We start from the raw sequence: 27486 nt of genomic DNA, 5'->3' as shown, positions 1-27486 counted from the left end.
AGTTGCCACTTATGATGGAAAGCCGTGATTTACATTTGGCTCATGCGCGTCCCATAATTCAGGTGGGATGGAAAGCAGCACAAAAACCTTCACCTACACTGACTTTCACTTCTTAAGGAGATGAATGTGGGCTATTGTTGTCAAGTGAAAAAAATCACAGGAAAGTGGGATACCTTTAACAAGTGATGAGATACTCTTGGCAAGCATCCCCCTCCATTCCCATGAGGCTAAAGCTAGGGATGATGCCATATGGCATAAGGGATGCAATAAAAATCTCTTGGCAACTGGAGGATGAATAGGCATGACCCACAGGGCTGATCATTTTCTTGCTTACATCAGAAACCCGAATATGCATACAAGAATTAATTGTGCTTCATGTATTGTAAGCCAGATCATTTTATTTTAATTTCCTGATAAGGTCTTGTCAACTAGACAGAACCAATTTGTAATCACAGCTGGTGAGCACCTTACCCACTGCAGTTAGGGAGGAGGTGGATGAATCAATTGGTTACAACCAAAAAGAGTCCACTAATAGTTCCGATTGCCAACTTTTACCAGGGGTAGCCCTAAGATGGAGTTGGAGATGAAGCTATAGGAGCCCTTTGCTCCCGGGTCACCAAAGGATAGGTCAGGAGATGATTGTGGAGAGGTAGAAATTGGTGCTGTGTACTGGGTTGCAGTTTGATTGGCATCCCTGCTGGTTATTAACAAGCCACCAACCTTGTCAACATCTCGGGCATGCCTTTTAGGAAGGATGTTCACTCTTGCCTCAGACAGTGTACTTGAGCCCTCAAACACTAATCTGCAGGTAGCACAAGGACATCGCTGCATGACAACATCCTAGGTTTCCTTAGGGAATGAAAGGTGGGATGTTTAAAATGCCTCAGGATTTTTTATACGAAGATGTCCATCCACACACTTTTACAGATCACCTATGAGTTTTATTAAAATCAAACCATTCTGAAAATCATGGATCAAACTTCCATGCTGTTTTTCCCCTCCCCCGTGATGTTCTGTTTGCTAAAATCTGGAGATTTGTGATGATTTTGTAGCAGAATAGCAGGGCTTTGGTCTGCAGAAAGTCCAAATCTCTAAAGTTCTTCAATAAAAGTTATAGGTAGATCTATAGTAACAAATTCCACACGTGTTTTCTTTCATCCTTTAAAAAAACATACTAATAAAAACTCTTGAATACTTTTAGATATTTTGGGGCTGCATAAAGCTCTGGCTAGGTTCCATTCATATATTTTCCTAAACTTTCTTTAGAGCTTATGTTCCCTGAACTTTGATCTACAGGGTCTTCTGGCTTCTGCTCTATGGGTTTTCCTGCTAATTGATTTAATCATTTACTTCAAGATTCGACTCATCTCTATCTTAGCACCTCTTTCACCTCTAGACACAGACTGTTTAACTCTCTGTTAATCCACATGCTCCTAAGCTGCAGAATGACTTCTAACATTTACGTTGGATTTCACCATCCTGGAGTAACCCTACTTCTTTCCCCAGGACTTGGGACAGGACATTAAAGCAGATGCACAAAGCAAAGTTCCAGCTTTGCTACTTAAAGATGTGTGGCCTTAAGGAATTTTCGTAAACTCTCTGAGCCTCAGTAGACAAAAGACAGATAACTCTGCTTACCTGCCTTTATGTGGGCACTTATCCCTTACTGCCTCCTGTCTTTCATCCTGTAAGTAAACCAATGATACTTTTAATAGGTTAGTGGATGAATATGTTGACATTTAGAATCATAGAATTTCCCAACTATAAGAGACACCATCCGATGCTAGAGTCTCTTCTACAACAGAATTTAGCAGTCACTTAAGTTCTACTTGAAATTACCCAATGACCAGCAAGTTGTTTCACTCAGAAATAACTAGACCTTCTGAATGGTACCCTGAATTTCTTCAGGCTTTTGTCATATTTGGACAGTAATGAGATCGTGCAAATATTAGTATTTGCACTGCACCAGCTTCTAGCCCCAACCTGTACAATTGTCGGACCCCAACCCACCTTCCTCCCTTGGCTTTTATTCTGGTTAATTCTGGAAGTCCCCAAGGCATCTCCTACACAAACTAACAAGTCATTCTTCCATGACCTCTCTTTATTGATTAACCTTTCTGGAAAGCTCTTGGAGGAAGTGCCTCCCACTGCTCTCTATGAGAAGGCTGCTTCTCAAAGTCCATCTCTAGGATCCCCAAAGCAATGAACCCCTCAAGATGTCAAAAGACCCCAAGGCTGCTTTAGTCTTCATTGCACCAGAGCAAAGGCAAACTGTAGTCCATTCAGAAATGGGGCCAAGCTGCCATTCACAATAGTTTATTAGGAACCAGAGTAATAGTGCTTGAGATTACCTTAATCACCTTTGCTTTCTGGATCTTTGAGCTTGTGTGTATAGTTTATTCTCTCCTTGAACTACAGACCCATGGGGCTGGAGTAGGAAGCCAATATTGTGTTCTCCTCTTCACTTTCACTGTGTTTCTACATCTTTCTAGGTGCTCATATAGAAGCTGTCCTTCTTATAGGTCCTTTCTTCCATATGTAACTCTGCTCATGCAATAGAGAGGTACTGAGCATCACACACAGTCAGGATCTGAATCTCAGGATAGGCTCAGCCAGTTCACTTTGTCACATGTCTCCGGACAGCTCCAACAGCAGACCAAATATCTTAAAAGTTATCATGGAACAGATTTCTTTTTTCATTAACTTAATCTACAGACACTTGGAGAGGAAGGCGTGTGCACACATAATTATTAGATAAATCAAAAACTATGGACTTTGTAAGAGATATGGGCTAGTAATATGAAAACACTGAGAAGGAATCTATAAATCTGAGACTTGGTGATTCTCAGAGTTGCTGAATCAGTGATTTCTGTTTTGCTGATCAGGTGACTTTCAAATCGGCTTACTCAAATCTTCACATGAGTTTGGGCCATCATTCTCGGTTTTGTTTGGAAGTTTAAAATTTGCTTAGCTGCCAAATTGCAGTTCTGCTATTTATTCATTCAACAAACAGGACTGAGTATGTACTGTGTCAGGCGCTGTGCCATATAAAGTAATTCCAATCTGAAATACAAATTCATAGTGATTATAACCACCATGGGATAGAAGATGCATAGCATTTTTTCAGAAAACAACTTGCCAGGTTTTAAAAAACCAGTAGCAAGAGGAAATTGTAAGATCCTGGCAGAAAAGACTAGATCCAGAGCTAGCAGCTCAGTTTTTAATGGTAGGCAGAGAAAATCCCCTGAAAGCAAGCAAGGGCTCTCTTTCCAAGAGGAACCCCTTAAGGGTTTACATGGCAAAAATAGTTTTCTGCTGAAGATCACTTGATGGAATCATTCATTATGATGTCTTTGGCTGACATGATAGAATTGAAACTCTATTTTATCAAACTTGGGATTGACACATGAGATGGTATTAAGGCCATTTTATGTACATTCTGTACCTATCAAATCTACAAAGCCTTTGGGGGTGAAATTCACTTCTGGGATAACCAGTCACGATTAGGAACATGCCCAGAACTTTACAGAAGCTCTGTGGATGTCAGTGCTGACTCCAGGCCAAACGTGGGACACAGGATATGGTTCCATGCATTCAGGAATCGGGAGGGTGGATGGAATCGAGGCTGGAGGATGTATCATACAGGGATCTGGCCCATTGTGGGTGGGATTGAACATCTGCTAGTGGAACCTCGATTGACTAGAAGGCTTGAGTAATGAGGGTGTTCTGAGAAACCAAAGGAGATGTTTTGTTTCTCTCACTTGGGCAAATCCAAAAAGCCTCTGGACTAAAGTCCTCTGAGTTCTTTCAGAGGAAGTTGGGCCCCAGTAGGATATTGAGGACGTGAAAAGCAATTAAGTGATGGTCTGTATCCTGGGGAGAGTCCATCTGATGTTTCTGAACTAAGTGCTATTTCAGTTATTAGAAAGGCATGGCTTTCCATGCCCCAGTGAAGACTGCAGATCAACCAATATGCAGGCGCTTCCTGCTAAATGGAGCAATTGAATTGTTTTACTAACTCGGCTCTGAGTGCTGGGATATATGGTACAGTCTTAGGAGAGGGCAGATGATTTACGTTCTGTTATTGTTAACCCACATACGACTGAAACAAAGCCACTCTTCTCTGTGCAAGTATAGATTGCTAGAAGTAGATCTGAGCACATCTGACTGTGGGAGGAATACAACTCTCAGGCTGACTGGCTCAGAGCCCACACTACGACTGATCCTCCCTCAAGTGTCCAAGTGGAGTCTGGCCACCAACTTCTGAGTAGACCAGTTTGCAAGTCTCTACAAATGGATATAATGTATTTAGGACCATTTGCCCTTATAAGATGTGAGTGCATGGATCACAGACTAACTCCCAAAACATTTACAAGAATAGCACAAATTCCATATTTAGTTCATACCTATATCTACATGAGCAGGGCTGCTCTATATTTTGCAGATAAATTTAAATCCATCTGCATTTTTATATTTCGTGGGATCGTAATATGACTTAATTTGCTTCCTCACACATTTCTAGATGGTAAGAAATCTATGCCTTTCCCATTTCCATCCCGAAGAACCACATTCAAAAGAAAGAAATAGAAAAGCATAAAATCAAGGTCAGGAAGATTAAGCCTCTAATTCATGAGCCAAACTTCCCATTTCAATTGTGGTTTTGTCTCCCAGCTAAAGTTTGTCTTTTTGTGACATTTGCATTAAGCCCAGAGGACATTTTGAGTGGAAACACGCTGAAAGCATAATTGAAACGCTGAGTGGTGCCATTCATCTAATTTGCATTTTTCCCCCAGGTGGGGAGTGTTCACCTCCCCCCTTTCTTCTCCTGGGGTGTTCAAAGATTATCTCAAAGAATGATGTTGTGCAATTGATTCCAATATATCCCCATGTATAGTATATTATATGTATAATTTTTTTCCAGAAGCTATGTTAAACACCATAGTGACAAACTGTGTAAGGAAGTCCTTGGCAGGTTCAGAATAGTACAGATAGTTCCTTGCAATCCCCACCCCCCCCATAGAGGTTTTCAGTATTTGTTCACAAGTTTAATTGTTTATTAGTATTTTTCCTTTCACTTCTCCTCATAGTGTTATTCTGAGCTGCTTAGGAGATTGTCTCTATAGAAACAAATATTTTTAAAATAGATAGAAACTATTCAGTTTCCTCCTTAATACGTTCTTTGAACTCTGCATCATGAAACATGCACTGGCTTCATCTCTATTTAAAAGTTTGAGAATCGCTGACATGGTGGTCGTGTCAACGAAGTTCATAATACGAAACAATGATTCAGAGCTGACACTATCAATTAGTTGCCCCTTTAACAGGAAATGTGAGGGGAGATTACCATCAGTGGGGAAGTGGAGTCTGTTTCCTCCAGTAGGAAGAAGAAACAATGTGCTGACCTATTTCTCTTTTGATTAAGTATTCTTCATATGTTTCAGATCTGTTATTTAGATACTGTCAAAATCACAATCATTGATATGGTCTAGATTCGTGCTTTTTCTAAGGTTTGTGTCTTTCTCGAGACCTCATTATTTATGTTACATGTATTTTTTCAAATAGCAGAAGCCTTATTAGATTATATCAGATAATTGTATCTAATTGTATCACAGCCCTCCTAGATTATAAGCCTGAGTAGGATGAAGCCAGGCATGAGTTTGTTTAAATGAAGAATGAGCAAGAAAGGAATGTAGCCCAAGCCAGCATTTCTGGAGAGTCGGACACACATCATTGTTTGCATGGTTTTAGTGCATACATGGATAAATGTATGTTTTTACTGCTTAAGTTTATTTTAACATTATTCGAAAAGAATACATTTGGCACATTCATCATGTATTATAGAGGTTATCTTCAGATAATTTTATAAGTTAAAAAGTGAGTCAATTAAAAGAAAAATATTAAGTGAATAATAGGTCAGGTTTGAGAGTCTGGCTAGGCTGTGAATCTGGGGCTGGATGACCGGAGGCAGGAACACATTCTTAGGCAGATTGGCCTAGACTAATGGCCTTAACCTCATTCGATCTCACTAAGTCTCAGATTCCAGAGAGGAAAAACTTACCTCAAATTGATAATTTATTGCAATCCTGAATGTCAAATTCTCAGCACACCATCCTTCTTTTAGGAAAAAGAATACCTTAGATTTTTAGGAAGTTATCTTTATAGACAATCCATTTGGAGAATACTGAACACAACTTTGTGGAGTCTGCTATGGGCAGAACACGTAATTTCACTCCTTTGATGTCATTTTTTCCTGCATGACCGTTCATGTGAGAGTGGTAAGGCTTTGCCAAGAAGAGTGGGAGGATCCAAAGATGGGCAAGTTTGCTTCAGAATTATCTGCCTCACTCCTTCAGCCTCAGCAGAAATGTAGTAACCATCTCCATGGTAACCACACAGACCAGAGCATGGGCACCTGACTAGCAGGAAGTGGAAGGACCCAGGAGGCAGGCAGAAAACCAGCTAGAAGAAGGAAGCTGTGTAGAAAAGAAAAGGGAAGCTTCCTTAATGCCCAGAACTACAGAAATAATGAGGATAATAATTCTTATTCATGGAGCCCCTGGGTCTGTCCAAAGTGCTTTATGCATGTAGGCGCATATTATATTGTTTAATGCTCACCATAAAATTATAGTACCTATAAGGGAGGTACTGTTATCTGTTCCAGGTTACCTTAGGTTAAAGGGACAGATAGTTTGCCAAAGGGCTGCTACACAGGATTAGAAAAGGGCTTAGAAACCTACCATTACAACTGCCCTTTCTTAGGGCACAGGAATAGCAGTTCCTGGAACACTAGGTCCCAGCCTCCTCGCTCTGCCAGGAATCACTGGGAAATGTGGAAACCTGGCATCTTGACAAGCATTCCTTGTCTGAGCTCCTGGTTCTCAGCCCTGGCTGCATTAGATTCATCTGGGAAATCTTAAAAAAGAGATGCCAGTGCCTGGACCCAGCCTAGCTATAGCAGCATCTCAGTTAGGGGTTGGGGCAGGTATTGCTAGATTTTCAAATATTCTCCAAGTGATTCTCATAGCCTTGAAAAAGAACCACACCTGCACCTAAATTGGTAAAAGATGTCTAAAATAAACGACCCAATTATGCAACCCTTAGTTACTTGATGCAGCAAGTTGGGAAGAGATCTAGAATACGTTAAGGGCCTACGATGCGCCAGGTCCTGAAAGGAGGTCTGGTCTCTCAGTATGCTCTCACTTGGAACCGCTGACAACCCCCGAGGGACCAGTGAGAGGCCTGAAGGGTGGGGATGGGGCAAGTGCCCTCTTCCCTCTCATTTGTCCACATGTGGGACATGGATGTGCTGGGAGCTTGAACTGCAAAGATAGACCGATCAGACTGGGGACAGGTGTCTGCCTCTTCTGGATGTGTGGTCTTGAGCATGTTAGTTTCTCCAAGGCTCAGTCTGTTCTCCTATAAGATGGAAATGATGCTTATAAATTGAGCATTCTCAGTGGGGCTATATGTCACCAAAGGGGTGACATGGGCTCTTGGGGCAGAGGAAAAAAAATTGTATTCCATGTGTGTGTAGAGTACACATATGCATGCAGCAAATAAACAGATGTACAGTATCCCTGGGACACTGACATTTCATGAGAGTGGTGGCAATTAGGCAAAGATAACTAAAAACTCTCCTGGGTAGGGGGAAATAATTTAAAAAAAAGTTGGGAACTGTTGCTGTAGATTAGAATTGCTGTGAGATTAAAAGGGGAAGCTGGATGCACAGTCCTTGGCACAGAGTCTGGCACTGAAATGCTGCTCAGTAAATGGTAGAAGTTGTTACTGTTATTTGTCAAAACTTCGTTCGGCATGCACACACTGATCCCAGCTATGCATAGGGGCTATGTGAAGCTTTACTGGGATTATGAAGAAGGCACCTATGACTTTACCAATGAGCTGAGTCAAAGCTAAGCCCAGGAGGCGAAGAGCTTTCATGAATGGATGTATATAGAGCCTGGGGAACTAAGGGGAGACATGGTTGAGTCCCGCATTTCCTCCTACCTGTCCTCACTGCGGGGCTCAACCAAAACAGAAGTGACTAGGGGCCTTGCCTGCAGTATCTCCTTCTTCCAGTGTGGAAGAGGTACCCCCAGTCCACCACTTACTAGAGCATCATTTTGCCAATAGAGATTAATTGGGTTAAGTGGAATTGTTATTGGTGGCCTCCTGTATGGAAGAGCTTTCTGGTTGTTGCTGGAGATGTAATAAAAGAGTAAGGTCCAATTTCTGCTCTTGGTTCTGATGGGGAAAACAGATACATAAAGTAGACATGTGGATATGATATGACATTGAAGGCTCTATGTGCAGGAAACACTTGAGAACACAAAGAGGATATTTAGAGAAGTGGCCCAAGCTGGCTCTCGAAGAATATTGAGTTAAGAGGGTGAAGAAACTGGGAAGTATCTTCGCCACAAGAGGGAGCAGTACGATTGATCGATGGGGTGGGAGAGTGTAGTGGCTGTAGGAAGGTGCGGGAGCGGGTAATATGTGAGGCACAGAGTGAAGATGGAGGCCAGTGGGGAGGCCAATGGACAGCTTGAACTTGGAGGACCCTGAGTGTTAAGCATTATTTTGCCATGGGGAGCCATATTTGTGTGAGACTCAGGAGGAGGAAAGTCAGTTCTGTAGTTGTGATGGAAGGGTACAAATTTCCTTCAAGAAATAGTTCTTATGTGGCCTTCCAGACCCCCATTTCCTGGACCCAGCTAATCTCCACTCATTTCCTTGGTTTCTCCCATCCCTTTCTGGGCCCATCTTGCTGACTTATTTGCAGTTTCCTGAATACCACAGGGCATTTGCTTGTATTACAGTTCCATCAGCCTATAACAAGTATCCTATGAATGTCTCTCTCCTCCATTAGATTTCAGGCCAGAGACTATGTTCAGTGTTATAACCCCAACATCTAGCATTACATAGGTTCAGTAAATATTTGGGAGGGAAGCAAGGAAAGGGAAAAGGAAGGAAGGAAAGAAGAACTTAGCTGTGAAACTAGAACTGCCACAGAGTCTTTCTTTTCTGGGAAGAGAATTCTTAAGGTGGTAATAACTATATTAGTCTTCATATGCCTTCCCTCACCTCCATCCATCCCCAGCTGAGACTGTCTTCCTTGATTCTGCCCAGGTACCAGGGCCAGAACCAGCATCCTGGCAAAACAGGCAACAAGCTCCCAGTGGGCCCTGTCCTCTGAGCCATGTGTTTTCAGTGGATGAATGCTAATTGATGGTGACAGTGAAGGCATCCTCCATATCTCTCTTTCTTTGTTCACTTCCCAAACCTGAACCCAGCCATGCCCAGTCACTCCTCGCTACCAAGATGCTCAGAGGAAGCCCAAACTGTAGTCATTATAGAGAAGCCAGGACTGGGCAGCCAGGAAGGGTGCTGGAGTCCTGACACAGAGGGACCCTGAGGGGCACCAGCACAATGCAGAATGCTTCTGGGCTGGGTGAAGACTTGGGAGCAGGACTGAGCTGGGGACTCATGTCCTTATATTCAGGTTCTGATGGGATTTCAGGAGGGAGTATTCCATTCAGGGCTTTGTCTTCACTGAGAGCAAATAGTGGTGAAAGGCAGACCGACCAGGGTTCAAGTCTTGGTTTTATGATTCACAAACTGTGTTGGGCACCTCCTTCTCCCTCTCAGAGCCTCAGTTACTTCATAGACTGCAGAGCGAGGGGATCAAAATTGTTGTAAAGATTAAATAAGATCATGTATGTAAAATGCTTAGCTCTGAGCCTCATGTGTAGAAAGTGTTCAATTCACATTAGCCATTGTAATTAACAGCTAATATGGTCTCATCACCATAAGAATTATCTTCCCAGAATAGAAAGACCAGCTTAATTCACCAGACAGTTATATGGCTCTAACTGTGTACTTGGACTCAGGTAGATGTTGTCACTAAAAGACACACAAGAAGGTTCCTAGTAGTAGTATTTTAAGAATCCCGAACTAGAAATAGCCCATATGCCCATCAACAATAGAACAGATGAATGCACTCAGTGTAGACACCGGATGGAGCGCTGCATAGCCAGTAGGATAAACTGTTACACTTGCAGCCACTTGGATGGATCTCAGGGACACAGTGTTGTATGAAAGAAGCCAGACGCACAAGAGCATCGGCGGTGTGATTCCATTTGCATCAGGACAGTGTAGCCTCTGAGGAGGGAGGATAGGGATTTGACTCAGGAGTGAGAGGAGGAGGGGGACTGACAATATTTGGTGTCTAGGGTTAGGCGCTGGGTACATGGATGGCTACTTGGTGAAAATTCATCGAGTTGAATGTGCATTCTGATCTGTGCACTTTTCTGCGTCTATGCTATGCTTCAATGAAAGGTTTAGTAAACAGCAAATAAGCCTGTTCAGCTGAGAGCTATGAAAACAAAAGTGGGGGTGGGGAAGAAAGTAAGTAATCCAATTCTGTGCTTCCCTATAGGATCCCCAGAGTTTACAGAGGAAGGCAGACGGGCAGACACAGGCACAGACAACAAGTGGTGGTGCCTGTAGTGACAGAATCGGGCACCGGGGACAGACGCACTGCAGAGGGGAGGGTGATGGATCAGCTGTCACTAGCTGCCACTCACAGTAACAGCCCCGAGCTCCAAGCAGTTCCTCCAGGATGGCCGCTTCCGGCACATGACTTAGCCGTGCAGTTGTGGGAATTGCACTTGCGTCTATCCAGCCACTGCCCTAATCCGGGCCAGGCATCACTGATGCGATGCCAAACTAACAGTTCTCTTGGCCTGTCTTCTTGGCTTCCTCTAAACCACTCTCTAGAACCCAGAGCTGCTAAATTAGAATCTTTGGATTGGGTACCTAGCACTTTTAAAAAATCTCCCACGTGATTCTGCGGCATCCCAGCCCTTGGGAAGCACTGCACTACACTGGAACCAGAGCCCATACCTGACCTAGACCTTCTCCACGCTAAAGATAGTCCAAGGCTACAGGGCTGCACCTCCCCTTAGTGGCGTTTCCCACTTCATCTCCAGACGACATGTTCAGCTTCATTTCCAGCCTCTTCTGCCTCTCCTTCATCCCTGCTCCACTGCAAAGGAGCCTCTGGTCTGAGTGAATGTTAGTTCTCTTTCTCCGAGTCTTTTTTTTTTATTTCAGCACCCCTCCCATCACACATGCCTTTGAGTAACCTAGAATGCCTCCACTCTCTTACAGACCTTCTAATTTCCAGCTCATCTTCAAGACCCCACTGGAATGTTGAAGCTGTCCCTCAAGGCTCCTGAGCTCTCTGGTTCCACCATAGCACCTCACACACAGGGGAAGAGATCACGTCCCTAAATGTCACTCTGCTGTATCTGTCTGTACGCTTCACCCATTACACCCAAGGGCAGAGAAGACATTCTGTTTGTGCATCATCAGTGCTCAGCAGCTGCCTGGGACATGAGGGTGATTTAGGACAAGTCTTGACTGAGGGAAGTCCTTCAGCACAGACAAAGCCACGGGGCTGCGAGAGGGCACTGGGGGATAGGGGCAGCATTCATGGACCTGGGCTGCAGAGTGGTAATCCACAGCTAAATGCCGGAGGTATCTCCAGGACTAAGCTGCCCAACGTGCTCACATTCTGTTTTGTTCGTTTGTTTCGTTTTCACCAGTGATCTTCAGTGACTGTAAGGGAAATGACAAACTGCACTACGAGGTCTCAAGCCCATACTTCAAGGTGAACAACGATGGCAGCCTAGTTGCCCTGAGAAACATAACTGCGGTGGGCAAGACTCTGTTCGTCCATGCACGGACTCCCCATGCGGAAGACATGGCAGAACTCGTGATCGTCGGGGGGAAAGACATCCAGGGCTCCTTGCAGGTAACATAGCTGCTTGGAATGAGTTGGGTCCAAGGAGGAATGCTGGGGTTTGTGTCTCACATGGAAAATGAGTCTTTGGTTTATTATTGGCCAAGATTCTTTTGTTGTAAATGATGGAAACCTAACTCAAAAAGTAGTGTGGCAGGGAGATTTGTTGGGCCATGTGAGATATTTCAGGGCTAGCTCTGCCTTCCAGCGTGACTGTGAACCAGTGCCCAGATGATGGCATCAGCTTTGATCTTTACCCATCTGTGGTTCCATGTTCCTTCTCTTGGCTTCACTCTTAGACAGTCACAACCCTCCCCGCTTCCCTGTGTGGGCATCTCAGCAGCTCCACTTCATTCTCCTAGTCTGAAGTCATCTGAGAGAGCATCTCTTCATGATGCTGCCAACTGAAGCTTGAAATCAAATCTCACTGGCTCTCCTTAGATCATGCGCCCATCCCTGCACCAGTTACTGTGTCCATTGGGTCCTGATGCTATGGTTGGCTAAGTCTGGGTCACATGCCTTCTCCTGAAGCCGGGTGGACTCAGCCCCACCTAAGACATGTGGACTGAGAATGAAAAGGGGTAGTTACTCAAAATAAATTAGGGTGCTGTCATCTAAGGAAGAGAAATGGGTGCTGGGCAGGCAAGAACCTCAGTCACCCCCTAGGGTTGTAGACAAGGCAGCCATGGCATGTGGTGCTGCGCCTTTGCCATGACCGGTGCCCGTTCCTTTCCACGTGCACACGTACACAGCTCTCTGCACCAGCACACACGTGACTTTAGCAGTGCCGCAAACTGCCCTTCCGGCGTCCTGATTGGGTCAGCCAGAGGCGTTTTGCTACAATGGGCTTACCTCCTCCTCCTCCTTCACCAGGGGCTCAGAGACTCTGTGGCTTCTCAGTTATAGACAGGGAAGACACGCAGCAAGACCCTGGCAGGTTGAGAACAGTAATAGCGGTGCGTCCGCAGCTCAGTGCGGCTGGCCTTTCCTCCTGCCTGCCGCTGGGCTGCTCTTGCCCAATTTCTCACAGCCTGTGATTCCCCACTGCCTTTTTCCACCTGCCTTCCTCCCTGCAGCCCTACTTGATCTGTTCATTTTGTTCAGTGGCGGAGTAAACACCAGTTCCACAACTGGGGAGCAGAGATTACAAACGGCAACAGGAGGGTTGCTTTCCTGCCGATGCTGTCATTAACTTCTTATCTACAGATGAGAGGGGCTGCATAGTCTGCAGTGCCAGTTAAGTGGCACGTGTGCTGCCCCCTCCATCACCATGCACATGGCACATAATCACCTCTGGCTTGACCTGGGTGTCTTTCCCTGGGTATCATCTGGAAGCTACTATCCATTGACCATTTAGAGATGTTTCTAAGGCCAGAATATATTTGCCATCCCTGGACTGGACAAACTGCATAATTCCCTTTCCTATCTGTCAGTCTGTGAGTCTAGGGTGGGTAGCAAGCTGAAAATGAATCCACAGTGTGCTACTGATGTTTTCAAAGAAAACAGGACATACCAGTGTGGAAACCCATTGGTGCCACAGAAGTGAGCTTATTTCTTACTTAGCCATGGTCATTTTCACAGCATCTCACTAACTTGTGATATAAACAACTTCTAAATAGCAAAAGCAACAAAACTGCCAAGAAGGTGCAGCACAAAGTGCTTCTTGGAAACAAGTAAATGGTACAGAGATTTCTGTAAGGGGCTTTGCATGTGGGATGGAGTGTGTTTAGGTGAACATTGTTCATTGTTATTGGTGACTCAGCTTTATATCTGGAAAAGACAATGTCATAGTATTTAGCTCCAAGCAGAGCAGAAGGGCTTCTGGGCACTTCTCGGGACAGACTTCACCCTGATGGGCTAGGAGACCTGGGGTCATTACCAGGCGATTCGGCCTTGAAGAGCTGGACTCTTCAGTCTCAGAAAGCTACCCTCGCGGAGGCTAAGCTCCTTGGAGCCCCGGTCATTTCTCATTTGTCGCTGTCAGAACACATCGTCAGCATAACTTGGCTGTGACTGTTTGCTTCTTATAAAGCATGGAGGAAGCCGCTGGGCCGTCAGTCTGCCAGACTCCATCAGAACAGGGCATTCATCTCCCGCCTCCAGTAATCTTATGAGGTTTGAAATTAGGCCTTGTGATGTGTCCATAATAAAAAAGTCAAAAAAAAAAAAAAAAAAGAAAAGAAAGAAAGAAAAGGAAAAGAAAAATGACAAAGAAAAGAATAGGAAAACAAAACAGCCAGAGAATCCCTCTAAGGAAAGCACAGTCCTTAATAGATATCCAGTTGGTATTTTTGAGGCCCTTCTGTGTGTGGTGAGGTGGGCCAGCTGCTGGAGAAGGAAAGTAATGAGTGCACGAGTCAGCTCAGCTTCTGGCTGGGGAGAGAAAATGAATGTGTGTACTGATTAAGTACCAGGTAGGGAGGCGATGGTGATGGCTGCTCGGTGCCTTTAGGGAGGAGAGAGGGCAGAGGGGACGGGCTGGTAATGACAGTGTTTGCGTGGCACTCACTGTGTGCCAGGTGCTGCTGTCATGGGCCACAAATGCTGACTTGTCCTATTTCCCACCATCTATGAGGCACATGCTATTGTCCCCATTGCACAGATGGGGAAAACTGAGGCACAAAGAGGTGAGTGAGAACCTGTATTATTTAATGGGATTCTCGTAAGTGTGTGCATCTCAGGATATGCTTTAACATGCATTATTCTAACCCTCACAACCTCCCTGTGAGACTGCTGACCGTATCCCCTTCCTACAGGTGTGAAAATTGGCTGAGATCCCCTAGCTTGGAATTGGCAGAAAACAAGTTGAGATTTTAGCCTCTCTGTCCAAACTCCCATTCTTGTTCCTGCCACTTTGCTCACCAGAAAACTGTGCCACTTGGGTGGCTACCTAGTGGTCCAAAGATGAGGGCATGCATTAGACCAATACAGTAGCAATGGAGGAAAACAACAAATGGAAGGTGTGGTTTGAAGGAAGAAAGAGCCAAGATGCAGCTTCCTTATGATTCCAAATTGTCTAGCCTTGGGAAGATGGAGCTGGATTGGACCAATCAGGGAGGGGATGGGTGGGAATGGTGAACAGTCCAGCCTGGATGTGTTGACTTGGTGGCTCCTGGGGACATCTTGAGAGGGCTGTCCAGGAGACAACAGGGAACATGGGCTGGATCCCAGGGTAAACATCTGGGGGAAGAGCAGCAGAGTGGTAGGTAGGGCTTTAGCTTTGGTGTCAAACTTAAGTGAGTTCAAATTTCTGTTCCACCACTTATGATTATGTGACCTTGGGCAAGTCACTAAACTCCCTGAACCTCAACATCCTCATCTATGAAGCAGGGATAAGAATAGTGCCTGCCTCCCAGAATCATTCCATTGGGCGCAGCACCAGATAGTGTCCTATCTGTGGTATTATTTTGGAATCTCTCAAGAAAGGATGAGAGACCATGGGCTAAGTGACCTCACTAAGGCCAGGGCACAGAAACCAGAGATTAGGGTCAGGAAGAGAAAGTGAAGCCAAAGCCAGAAAGTGAAGGTATTTCCAGAAGGGTCCTGAGGCACCCAGTGCAACCAAAACAAGAGAGATGTCACAGTGGCTGGTTTTACATCACTGTGCTTGGGAAGGAAGGATTCTCTAAGGTAAATGTAACCCCAGTGAAGCCCAGTTCAGCTGCTATAACTGGAGCCCAGCAATTCTTTAACAAAAGCATGTACCTCTCTTATTTTACCTGCTACCTGTGACCCTATTTCATGGGAAAGCCTGTAGCCCAAATCTGTAATGTCTGATTGTTAATGGTTTAATTTTAGACTCTCAAGCTATTGCTACATTTTTAATGAACTGCCCAGACACTAGTACCTGCCTGGGCTGTGTAAGATCATCTTAGATCTGAGTGGTTGGAGGAGCAGTTTAATCCCTTGTCTTTTGACAGTCAGTGAGGAGTTGTTCAGGAGGGGGCCAAGGTTAACCATGGCGTGTTCTAGCCCGTGGAACGTGATGAGGAATCGACTCACAGAGTTATGTCTGGATGGAACCGTGCCTTGTCCCCACCAAAGCGGCTGATGGCGATGAACACAAAGACAGCAGTGTTTGCTCTTATTTACTTATTGAGTGAGTGAGTGAGCGAGTGAGTTATTAATTTATTTTACCTTGAATATATGGGTCCAAAGATTTACATGGAAAAGCTCTGTGCTTCATTCTGTATGCATCTTGGATAGATACCTTCACCTGCTGTGTAAATGGGACTCATCAACCTCATTTACAAATTTGAAGCCTGGAAATTATTTATCTGTTTGTTTGTTTGTTTGTTTATGATTTAAGAATTTGTAGCTTCCATAATTGTAGAATTCTGACATCAATTAAGAACTTGATAAAGTCAGGCTGGGAAGTAAGTACATCATGGAGCTTGTAGGAATTTATTTTCAGTTGCAGTTTGAGGGCTAAAGACTTGACTGGCTTTGGCAGCAGCATCTTGAAACATGGGAACTCACGCTGTAAGCAACTGTAGGATTTACATACCTGTGACCCAGGCAGTGGGTCTCATGAGCAAAGCAGGAGACACACATGTAAAGGAAGGGAGAGTTGTGGGGGCCCACAGACTAGAGGCCTGAGTCAGGCTTCCCTGCCCACTGCCTGGGGTTATTTCATCAATGCATTTCTGATCACATCAGTCCTCTGCTTCCTCATCAGCCTATCTGGCCCTGGGGATAAATTCTGAAGTGTTTATATATGCCTGAAAAGGTCTTTTACAGTCTAGCCTGGTCTCTACAGCTTTCCTCTAAGTCTGATTGCTCTTCATTTTTAGGTGTCTTGACCTGCTGAAATGTAGCTTCCACCAAGGGCCTTCCCTGGTCCCTGTTCCAAAAGAAGGTCTCACTCCTAGCACCCCTTCTCTTCCTCCCTGGCCTTCTTCTTAATTTGTAATTAAGTGTTTACTTCCTTGTTTAGGTGTTTGAAATCTGGCTCCCTGATGAGACTGTAAGCTCCCTGAAGGCAGGAACATAGTCTGTTTCCTTTCTGTTTTCCTCCTTCTCTCTCTCTTCCTCCCTCCTTCTATTCCTTCCTCCCTCCTTTCTTTCCTTCCTCCCTCCTTTCTTTCCTTCCTCCCCTCTGGTGTGTTCACGGCTCCAGCCTCAGCACCCAACACAGTGTTCGCATATGGTTGGTTTTCAGTAAGTGTCTTTTGAATCAACACAGGAGTGGCCTGAGTCACTGCTTTCAGACCACTCCGTGAACTGAACTCTGCCCCCACCCCTAGTACCAAGCCACGTGTGGTTTCTTGACCTGGCCGAGCTCTCCCTCCCATTCATGCCGGCTGCTCCCCGGTCTGGATCATGGCCTTGGCTGCCACATGTCTAGCACCAATCAACAGGGCTAACTCCTTTGAAATTTCTGGACCTGCTGAGATTTCTCTTCTTCGCGGACACCTCTCTGACCATCCCCTGGCTGATTAAGTGATTTTTCCTCCAAGTTCCTCATGGAGACCTGCCTGACTCCCCCATCACAGCACTGAACTTTGAACTTTGTCTCATTTATCTGTGTTTGTCTTCATCTCACTTCTGAGCTCCTCAACGCAGGGCCCTGGCTTCCATGCAGGGAGGCTGAGAACACTGCCCTGGAGGTGGATGCCTTGGCCCAATTCCCGGTGTCACACTTGCAACCTCTGCTCCTGCTCCCTCAGCTATAAAATGGGCTCATAATAGTATCAAGTCCATAGAGATGTTGTGAGGATTAAATGAGTAAATGTATGCAACGTATTTAAAACAGTGCTGAGCACCAAGTGCGTGCTGTGGAAATGCCAGTTATTCTTCATCATTGTATCGTCAGAGTCAGACTGTCATAAATGGTCATTGAATGAACCAGGCAAATCCAGACAGCCCAATCCATCCTCCCTTCCCAGTATGACCAAGTTCTGTCACTTAGACAACCTGGGAGAGTTCAAGATGATAAGTGAACTTGAATCTTTAACACTCCCTTTCCTCAGGTGCCCACTTTACAAGAAATGCTGACTAAACTTCCTGGAGAGGATTCTTTATTTCTATGGGTCCACTTAACAAACATGAGAAGACTTAGCAGTATTTAAAAGTTAATTTACACTTCTTAACTGGAAATCAGTGCTTGGTGTTCTCAGTAGAGGGAAACTGGTCTCATAATCAAGTTGCTTAACTTAAATGCAAAAAAAAAAAAAAAACCTCCCCCCCTCTTTTTTGTCATTTAAAAAATTCCTGAAAAAAAAAAAACAGAGAAAGATATGACAGAAACTGAAAAGGCTAAATTTCAGGCTTGTTTACCTTGGTTGATCATCATCATTGTAAACATGTAATTTTAAAGACATAATTTTGGCTCCTAATCCAGTTTCAAGAATCAGGATAGAAATAGTTCCAAAAAACAAACTAAAAGGAGCAATCGGAGGAAGGAGCAACTTGAGAGAAAAACTTGTTTTTATTTTTAGTGGCTAAAATAAAAATATAAAATATATCATCAGCTGCTCAGAAGCCAATATTAATATTATGGTTAATTATGTATTTTGACCCCTAGGGGGATTACACCTTTTATAACCACTGCTACGCAGAATCTCAAGGTTCCATTTGTTAAGTAGCTCTTGGAACGGTGATCTAGAAGCTCAAACACAGCGGCCGAGTGTCCCTCTGTTACTGTACATGTATGTGCTCTGGGACATTTAGCTGAGTTATGGGTTATTAAGGGGAACCTGGAATGACCCGACATTGGGCTCTAACCACACATTTAATATTTATCAGTCATGTGACACTGGAAAGTCCCCTAACTCCTTTGAATTTCAGTTTTCTCATCTGTACAGTGATAATGACACCCTGGCCTTGTTGAAGTGTCATAACGGGGTACATGAAATTAAAAATATATATCATGCCCAACGCAGTACTGACAGAGGATTCTCTGTCACGGATTGTCTATTTTTCACTGAAGCACCCAGTGAGTTGCTGTCACCTCTGTGTATTTTTTTCCCATCTTTCCTAATCTCACACATTCTAGACAAAAGTATTTTTGTTACTGATAAAAAGTCCAATTTGCATCTTCCTTGAGCCAACCATTTGGATCCTCTGTTTGGGCCATTGTACCATCTAACCTCCAAGGCATCCATCACACTGCACCCATGTGACTTGACTTCCTTTGTTTAAAGCATGCCTGAGAATGAGAGCAACCAATTTATGGTAAAAGTAATAGCTTTGCCTCAAGATCTTATCACATCCCCTGGGAAGGGCTTGGAGTCTGTCAATGCCATTGATTTTGCTCTCATGAAATATGTTTTACAGTCATCGCAGTGGAGAATCAGTCTGTGCATTTACTGTGGCCATAAAGAAATAAAGAGTTAAAGCTGTAGATACTTAATATGCTCCGATTTAACAAGCACGATAACTTCAAAAACCTGCAAAGTACCACTCTTCATGGCTAACGCCTCCCCAGTTAATATTAAGGAAAATTAGTATCCATTTAACTGTCACCAAAATTGGGTAAAATATACAGCTGGAAAATTATTGTACAGATCGAAGAATTGGGCCTAGAAAGGGTATTAGGCTGTTACATTTTGACACATGACTAAATTGTTATGTTTGATTCTTAGCTCCAGGATACTACTCAAATACAGATAAAAGACATTCTTCAATTCATTAGTTTAAGTAGATAACAGATTGCTTTGTGGATCAGAATGTAAGAAAATTATATATTCTGAAGATTAATTTTAATTGAAATGTTTGGGAAAAATAACTGATCCTATAGAAAATCTAGATAACTAAAAGCAGCTTCTTTTTGTCTTGTGGAAAGTCAAAATTTCATATTGTACAGTAGTATGGTCCAATAAACAAGTAACGCGAGCCACATATGTAATTTTAAGTTTCCTTAAAGTTACATTAGAGAAAGAAACAGGTGAAATTTTAATAATATGTATTATTTTAGTATTTTATTATATATTATTTATGTATTTAACATATATTTAACCATATATATATATACCCCAATGTATATGTTGTATATTTTGTATATATACACATACCTAATATATACATATTAGGTTAAATTTCATACATATAGGTATTTTCTATCTATATAGATGCATCTCTGTATACCTGTATACAGATACTCTTCACATCTATGTAGATTTCTATATATGTATATATATAATATATATGGCTGTCTATATAGATATATAGTATCTGATAATATGAAATGTGTCTGTGTATATATACATACATATATATATATATAAAATTTTTTAAATTGGAGTACCATCAGTTAGTGTGTCAGTTTCTGGTGTACAGCACAATGTCCCAGTCATGCATTATCCAACATATATAAAACCCAATACATATTATAATCATTTCTCTAAGATATTACGTCAGCAGATAATCCCTAAATGTTACTAATTTTCTCATTCGTTTTATACTAAATCTTTGAAATTCAGTATGTACTTTACACTGACAGCACATCTCAGTGTAGATTGGCTAGATTGTATGTGCTTAATAGCCACAAGTGGCAGTTGGCTACCAGTTAGACGGGCTGCCATTGGAACTGTGCTGGCATATTTGTACATTTTGAAAGAGAAATGGGAAGCATGATTCACTGCATGCCTACCACACATGAGGACACTTCCTTAGAAACTCTCACACATATGTCTGTTTCTCTGATCCTCATAGCCACCCTGTGCCATCGGTGTTTCTGGTTCCTACTTTGCTGATGCAGAAGTAGCCCAGGCTCAGAGAAGCTGAGAAATGTCACCAGTGTCATCATCCATCACCAAGTGGGAACGGGGCCTGGGCATTCTGATTTTATGCAGTTACTGCTATTTTAGTAATACTTTTACGACAGAGCTAGTGCTTTTCTGTTCTATTGTAAAGACTGTGAAATAGGAAAATTAAAACATGGCTAGAAGATAGAAAATGAATGCCGAGCTGAGCAAAAACTCCTAAAGAAATTTCAGGTAGTTTCACAGGTCCTGTGTTGTCACGACACTTTTAAAACCTTTTCTCCTGATTAGAATCTTTAGAGAGAGAACCTCTTGAGAACAGCACAAAGTTTCTAAATATGTGTCCCCTAGGCCCTAAGTTCCTTTATTTCACACCTATCTCATTCATCTTCATAGTTCTAGAGTCTAGGGAAAATGCCTGACATCTATATTTTTTTAATTATGATTTAAAATTTTATTTTCATATGCATTTTATGGATTTGATCCTCACAACAATGTGTTGAAGCAGATGGTGGTGTTCCTGTTTTATGAGTCAGGCAACTGAGACACAAAGAAGTCAAGAGGTTGGTTTTCAGGTCAAAAAGCTGGTCAAGTGGTACCTAAGCATTCCAATTCACAGCAGTTCCCTATGTCCAGTGTTCTATATAGCATCACCACAAAGAAATGTTCACCTAGTATCTTTGATGGGATAAGATAGTGGGACAGAATGTGTATTTTTCTAGGCTCTCTGGTATACTTCTAACCTCATATCTTTTGTTATTACCAGAAATTGAATATTAGTGAATCCTAAGCATAAATATTTGGGTGGTAACCTCTTTTTTAAACTCCCCTCTAATCTGGCACATGGAGATACAAGTCACCACAGGCTTTGCCAGTTGGCGTGGATTCTCTTATTAGAGATGAAATGACACAGGAAAATTTCAAACTGATCAGAAATCTTAAAAATCATATAAAACTAAGTGATAATCCTGAGAAAATTTTTGTTGTCATGACACTTTTTAAAAACTTTCCTCATGAGTGAAACCTTTGGAAATAGAACTGCATGGAAATAGCACAAAATTTCCAGAGGTAAATGTCTCCTAGGCCACTTGGTAAAGACTGGTTCTCAAAGCTAATTGGGGAAAAAAAAAAAAAAAACAGTGATAACAGAACACAGTTGTTGATACAGACCATGGATTATCTCCATTTAGTTGTTTGGTCCTGATACTCAAACACTCAGTAGCAAAGGAACATTGAGAAGATGTACCATTTATTCAGTCTCTCTCCACCCAATTACATGGGTTGATTAAATTTAATGGCCTCCACCCAGTCTTTTAAGGAAGAAGCCTGAGCATCTGGAGAAAATAAAGCAAAGAAGAACATTATGGCCACAGCCAACCATCCTCTAATCCGCCCATGTTTGACGGATGCACGTTAGTTTCTGTGGGCTGGGCTTGCTTTGTGATAAATTTCAGGGGGGCAACTTCTCTTGGGCCATATTTTGATGCTGTCTGACCCTCAACTCAATTGCTTGTTCAGACAAAGCCAAGTCTCGTCTCAAGGTCTCACACAGACAGGAAGCACTTACAGGCTGTGGCCAGGGTCCAGTCTCATCAGAGTTTATTTTGTCTTTTTCTGCTCCTGTTAACAAAAGTAGAAACCCTCAGGTCCATACCCCCTAGGGGTACTTTGGGGAAAAAATAATAATAATCAAATAATGATAACAAGAGTGCCTAAATCCTACTGGGGTCCACAACAGGGGCTGATATTTTTATTTGCCAAACTGTTTCTTTCTTACTATGGCAAGAAGTAGCAGTAATCAAAAGCAAATATTGTGTGTATGTGGTCATCAAAATATGATTTTTTTAATGGAAAATAGACTTTATTAATCCTTGGTCTTCTTTATCATACAAAGAAAGATAAGTTATCCAAAAAGTCCTTGAAATAATTTCACATATACCATTTCAGAATTTGACCTATCAGTAGACTGACACATAGGCAGAGAAATTTCAAATGCTGACAAAGATGGCATCTTAATTCTCTTGGCAATTCCCCATCTCCAAAGACTGGTGGACACAGCCAATTGGAGAGGACTTGAAGTGGAGAAAGAGCTTCCCTAGGACAGAGTAACAGAAGTACTCAAGGGCTACTTAGGGCCAATAGGACTCAAAAAATGTGAAACTGCCTTCAAAGCAATCTTTCCAAAATACCCTCCTTGATTGAGAGGCTGCCTTCAGTTGGACTGAGCGAATTGCTCTAACTCCTTTGACCCCACTGATTTCCCTCCAGCCTTCTTACAATTCAGAAGGGGAAATTGTGGAATCTTCCTCGCTGTTCTTTGTCTCTTCACCAATGAGAGAAAATTGGACTTAAGATCCAAGAGGGGGCTTTGCCTTCCCTTGATGTCGACCCAGTTTCTCCTGCCTCCCAGCTATTTATGGAAATCAGATGCTTCCTTCCATTTCCCATCTTTTTGCAGCAAATCCTTTTGACAAAAAATTGTGTATTGTCAACCATCCCCTTCATCACGTCAGGCAAATTGGGCTTCTGTTGACAACTTTTTACAACTCCTTTCCTTTGAAGTTAAAAAAGCTAAAAACAATGGTAGTTCTCCAAGAGACCTAAGGAATGGTCTGAATAACTAAAACTAGGCTTTTCCTGAAGATCACTGTATGCTAGTATTTTTAGCTGCTGCTGTGAGATACAAGAGAGCAAATCAGGATGCATTATCTTCTTCCTTTCATTGTCCATTCTCACAAACTCCGCTTCACACAGATAATTGAGACGGGACTGCTTTTTTATTCCAAGTCTTTTATTCAATTTGGACTTTGTTAGCAAAGCCTAATCTCTAAAAGCATGACCATCAGTCTTATTTGCCTGGTTTTCCCGTGATTTCCTCTTTCACTCAAGCCTTTGGGTAATATTTTCCCTAAAGAGGAAAAAAGACCCAGGAACTGAATCAAAGAAAAATAAATGCCAAAAAACCCCAAAAGTCAACTTCTATATATTTTTCAAGTTTTACATAAATCTTACAGTTTTAGTGTTGGTTTATTAGGTAAAGTAAAATTATCTGCTCCATAGGGAAGAGACTGTGACTGAATTGTTCATTGCTGTACATCTAGCACTGAATATAATACCAGGCACTGAATAAATATGTATTGAATGACTAAACAAATGCCAGAGATGGAATGAATATTAATGTTAATAATGCTGATCATAGCCAACATTTATTTAGCTCAAAGTCTGTGCCAGGCACCTCTCTAAGAGCATTTCTTATGTTAAGTCATTTAATCATTACAGCAACTCTATGAAATAGGTACTATTATCTTCATTTTACAGATGAATAGAGTGAGACGTGGAAAAGATATGTGACTTGCCCGTGGTTATACGACTGGGATATTTCAGAGCCATGCTTTGTACTCAGACTGTTCAAAAAGCATTCAACAAAACATTTTATCCTTGTTTGTCAAGGTAGAGACATAGGAGCTGGATGTTATTACTGAATATTAGTAAAGTAGATTCAGATTGGTTGAACAGCTGCATCCAAAAGATCTGAAAAATAATCTCTGTGAGCCTAAAGAAAGGGCTCTTGCATGCAGTCAGTGGCCCTAACTGACTGAGCTCGTTCCCAATCATGGAAATGAAGATATGAAGACACGACTTGTAATTTGTAACTTTCACAGCTCTGGGATCCTAACTGAGTGATTCCAAAAGAACTCAAATATCTACAGGGATGCACTGAAATTAATAAGGTGTTATCTGTAGGTATAGATGTGAAACCCCAACTACAGGCCAAAAAATTCTGGAAAACAGGATGGGGCGATGAGAGAAGGTCTCGGTTGATGAGGCTTTCACCCTCATGGAACCTCAGCAGCTCCCTCTCCACAGGCTCCTGCATTACTGCTACCCTGTAATTATTCGTGCTTAATTTATTGCCCATCACCTTTAGCGCCACTCCAAGACTTTTCCATTTGCCTTAGGCACTAGGCCCTACCCTACTGCCTGCAATTTTCTGCAGCTGACCCTTCATTTCTCTTGGCTGAAAAGCTTACACTGTCCAACTTGAGCTTTTGTGATTCCCTCTTCCATCTCTGCCCACCTTCAACCTTACCCTCCCCTGTCAGAGGAAGACCACCTCTTCTGCCTCTTTTGGACCCTTCACTTGTGCCCTTGAGCCCACTCCTTTCTGCTTCTGTTTCATCATGTGCTCCCTTTCTCTGTCTTACACCTTCAGCTCTTTCCTCCTCCTGAATCCTCCTCTCTGCCTTCAAACATGCTCACACCTCCCCAGATTAAAACAAATTTCCATGGAGCCATTTCACCTTCTCCTCAATGCCCTTCCCTTCACCAGTCTCCCTGAAAGCGTTGTCTTCACTCAACGTCTGTACTCCATCACAAAGTGATACTTAACACTCCAAAATGTGGCTCCTGCCCTCAACATTTTGCTGAAATTGCTGCCTTTTGAAGGTCATGGAAAGAGCTGATAACTAAACTTTGTCTTAGTCCTGAGCCCACTTGAATCCTCTGAAGCATTTGGCAACTTATTTTTAAATTTTTATTTTATTGAGATGAAATCCATATAACATAAAATTAACCATCTTAAGTTGAACATATCGGTGGCATTTAACCTACTCATGATGTTACACAAACACCACCTCTAGTTCCAAAGTATTTTTACCACTCCCCCCAAACAAACTCATACCTAGCGAGCACTTGATCCCTCTAGTCCCTGGCAAACACTGATCCACATTCTGTTTCTGAGAATTTACTCATTCTGGATATTTCATATAAATGGAATCATAATGTGTGGTCTTTTGTGACTGGCTTTTTCCACTGAGCATAATGCCTTCAGGGTTCATCCATGTTGTAGCATGGATGGCTACTTGATTTCTTTTTATGGTTGATTAATATTACTTTATAGATAATGGTATAGCAATATCTATAGTGGTAAAGATAGACCACCATTGGTTTATCCATTCATCCATTAACAGCCATTTGGCCATTGAGAATTGTGCTGCTACAGACATGCATGTACACGTGTTTATTTAAGTACTAGGTTTCAATCTTTTTGTATTTATACTTAGAAATAGGAATGGGATTGCTAGGTCATATGGTAATTCTATGTTTAACTTTTTGAGGAATCAGTAAACTGTTTTCCACAGGAACTGAACCATTTTACATTCCCACCAGAGAATTTGACAGTTTTGAAATGTTCCTTGAAATGCTTTCTCCTCTGCTTTCAGAGATACTATACTATCCTTGTTCTCCCACTCTTTATATATATGGCAACCACTTACATTTTTCTTCTCTATTTCCTCTTCTACTCTTCCTGTTTTTGGAGGTATTCTTAAGATTTCTGTCTTGATTCTCCTCTGCTGGTTTCTACCATTCCCAACAATCTCATCCAACCTAGTGGCCTTAAATATCTCCTCTTTAGGATGTCTCCAAATTCACAGCTCCATTTCTGACCTCGGGTTCCTTGTGTCTGTCTGTCTATAGTATATTTCCACTTGTATGCCTTGCCTCTCAAGGTCAGTGTGTGGGTGTACAAACACTTACTCTTGTGAACCTCTAAACTTCATCATTTTGAATTCTCTCTTTCTTGCAATGGCATCCTTGTCTTCTCAGGCACCCAAGCCTTACATTTGTCTTTGATGCCTCATTCATTACTCATCACTGAGATGTCAGTGGCACTTCTCATTCTTTCTCTCTTCCATGAGGTTTTTACCTGTACACCCTTCTCCATTCCAGTGGCAACAGCTCATTAAGGCATCACGTCCTGTTACATGACCTATGACAGGGCTTTGTGAAGGCATCTCTCTTAAGTCTGACTTCTTTCCTTCCCTTGTGATCTAATCCACATGCCTGTTATTGCTGAATTGTCTTTCCCAAAGAACAGCCAGGTGCTTCTCATGCCTACTGAGCAACATTCAGTTTGACCCCAACCTAGCTTTGTCATTTTCACCCTTCACTGCTCCTCATCACTCATGTGATTCTCCCACTAAAGGAAACTTTTATCCTCCACAGTCACTTAAAATGATACGGTCTCTTCCACATTTATTTCTTGGAGTAGTAGAAATGGGTTGCAACAAGCATACAGGAATGAAGACTAGATTAGGAGTTGTGATGTTAGCAGAACCATTGATTTATTCTTTAATAATATATACTTTAGCCAAACAAATGCTAATGCCAATAGGTTAACCAGTGCTATGAATTTCTTTTTTTTTTTTTCTTGGAGATTTGTAAGTAATCGTGATGAAAATAATGCTACAATGTTATAATGAAATATGACACACTTGCAAGTCTTACACATTATGTAATTTGCAATGTTTGAATGCAGGGAGCTCTACGATCTGGGTGGGTCTCCTTCGGATGCTCAGGATCCTTTACAGATGTGCTAGGGTTGCCACTTAACATTAGATCTCTCAGCAAATCTCTGCTTGTTGACCACAACAGCCAGATATGAGCCTTATTCTACCTACCATCAAATGTAGCTCTAGGTGGAATTTACAGTACCGACCATATTATTTATCATCTCATTGAGAATGAGGTATTCAAATTCCTGAGGGAAACTAAGACCCAGAATTGGATTGTTTCCCTTCAGGGATACAGTTCTCTTTTCTAGGACTTTGCTCTTTGATTTATTTTGTCTATGGCTTCTTTGGTCAACCGTTTAAATTTTTTTGTTGTTGTTGTTAACTTTGTCCTTGCTGCTGCTAATGCAATCCTGTCATGTGGAAATGAGGAAAATTCAGATATTGTAAGAGGGAAAATGGTTAGATAAATTAGAAGCATGAATAATTTATGGAGAAATAATTCAAGCAGCTAACTATATCATGCATTCTCTGCTTACTTCTTGAGTGATCCATATGCCAAGTCCATACAAGCTAATGTTTATTTCTAAAAACCTTTACCAAAATGAGCAAGAAGTAGTAAATGCCTCATTATCCTTTCAAGCGCCTAATGATACATTATTTTCTGTTATGAAACCTCAAGGTTTCT

The 27486-nt window shown here is 42.3% G+C and overlaps 1 protein-coding gene across 2 annotated transcripts in view; it reads left to right on the top strand.

The window, feature by feature from the left end:
• The window catches only part of CDH13 (cadherin 13), a 1113397-nt gene that overhangs the window by 519254 nt on the left and 566657 nt on the right, over positions 1 to 27486 (top strand). For both annotated transcript variants that reach the window (XM_074370357.1, XM_010967669.3), the window contains exon 3: positions 11604 to 11812. In XM_074370357.1, coding sequence (XP_074226458.1) covers positions 11604 to 11812 — 209 coding nt within the window. The remainder of the gene's footprint in view (positions 1 to 11603; positions 11813 to 27486) is intronic.

This window comes from Camelus bactrianus, chromosome 9, assembly GCF_048773025.1.
Source record: "Camelus bactrianus isolate YW-2024 breed Bactrian camel chromosome 9, ASM4877302v1, whole genome shotgun sequence".
NCBI lineage: Eukaryota > Metazoa > Chordata > Mammalia > Artiodactyla > Camelidae > Camelus > Camelus bactrianus.
Note: the sequence above shows the minus strand (reverse complement) of the source record. Positions and strands in the feature narration are given on the sequence as shown.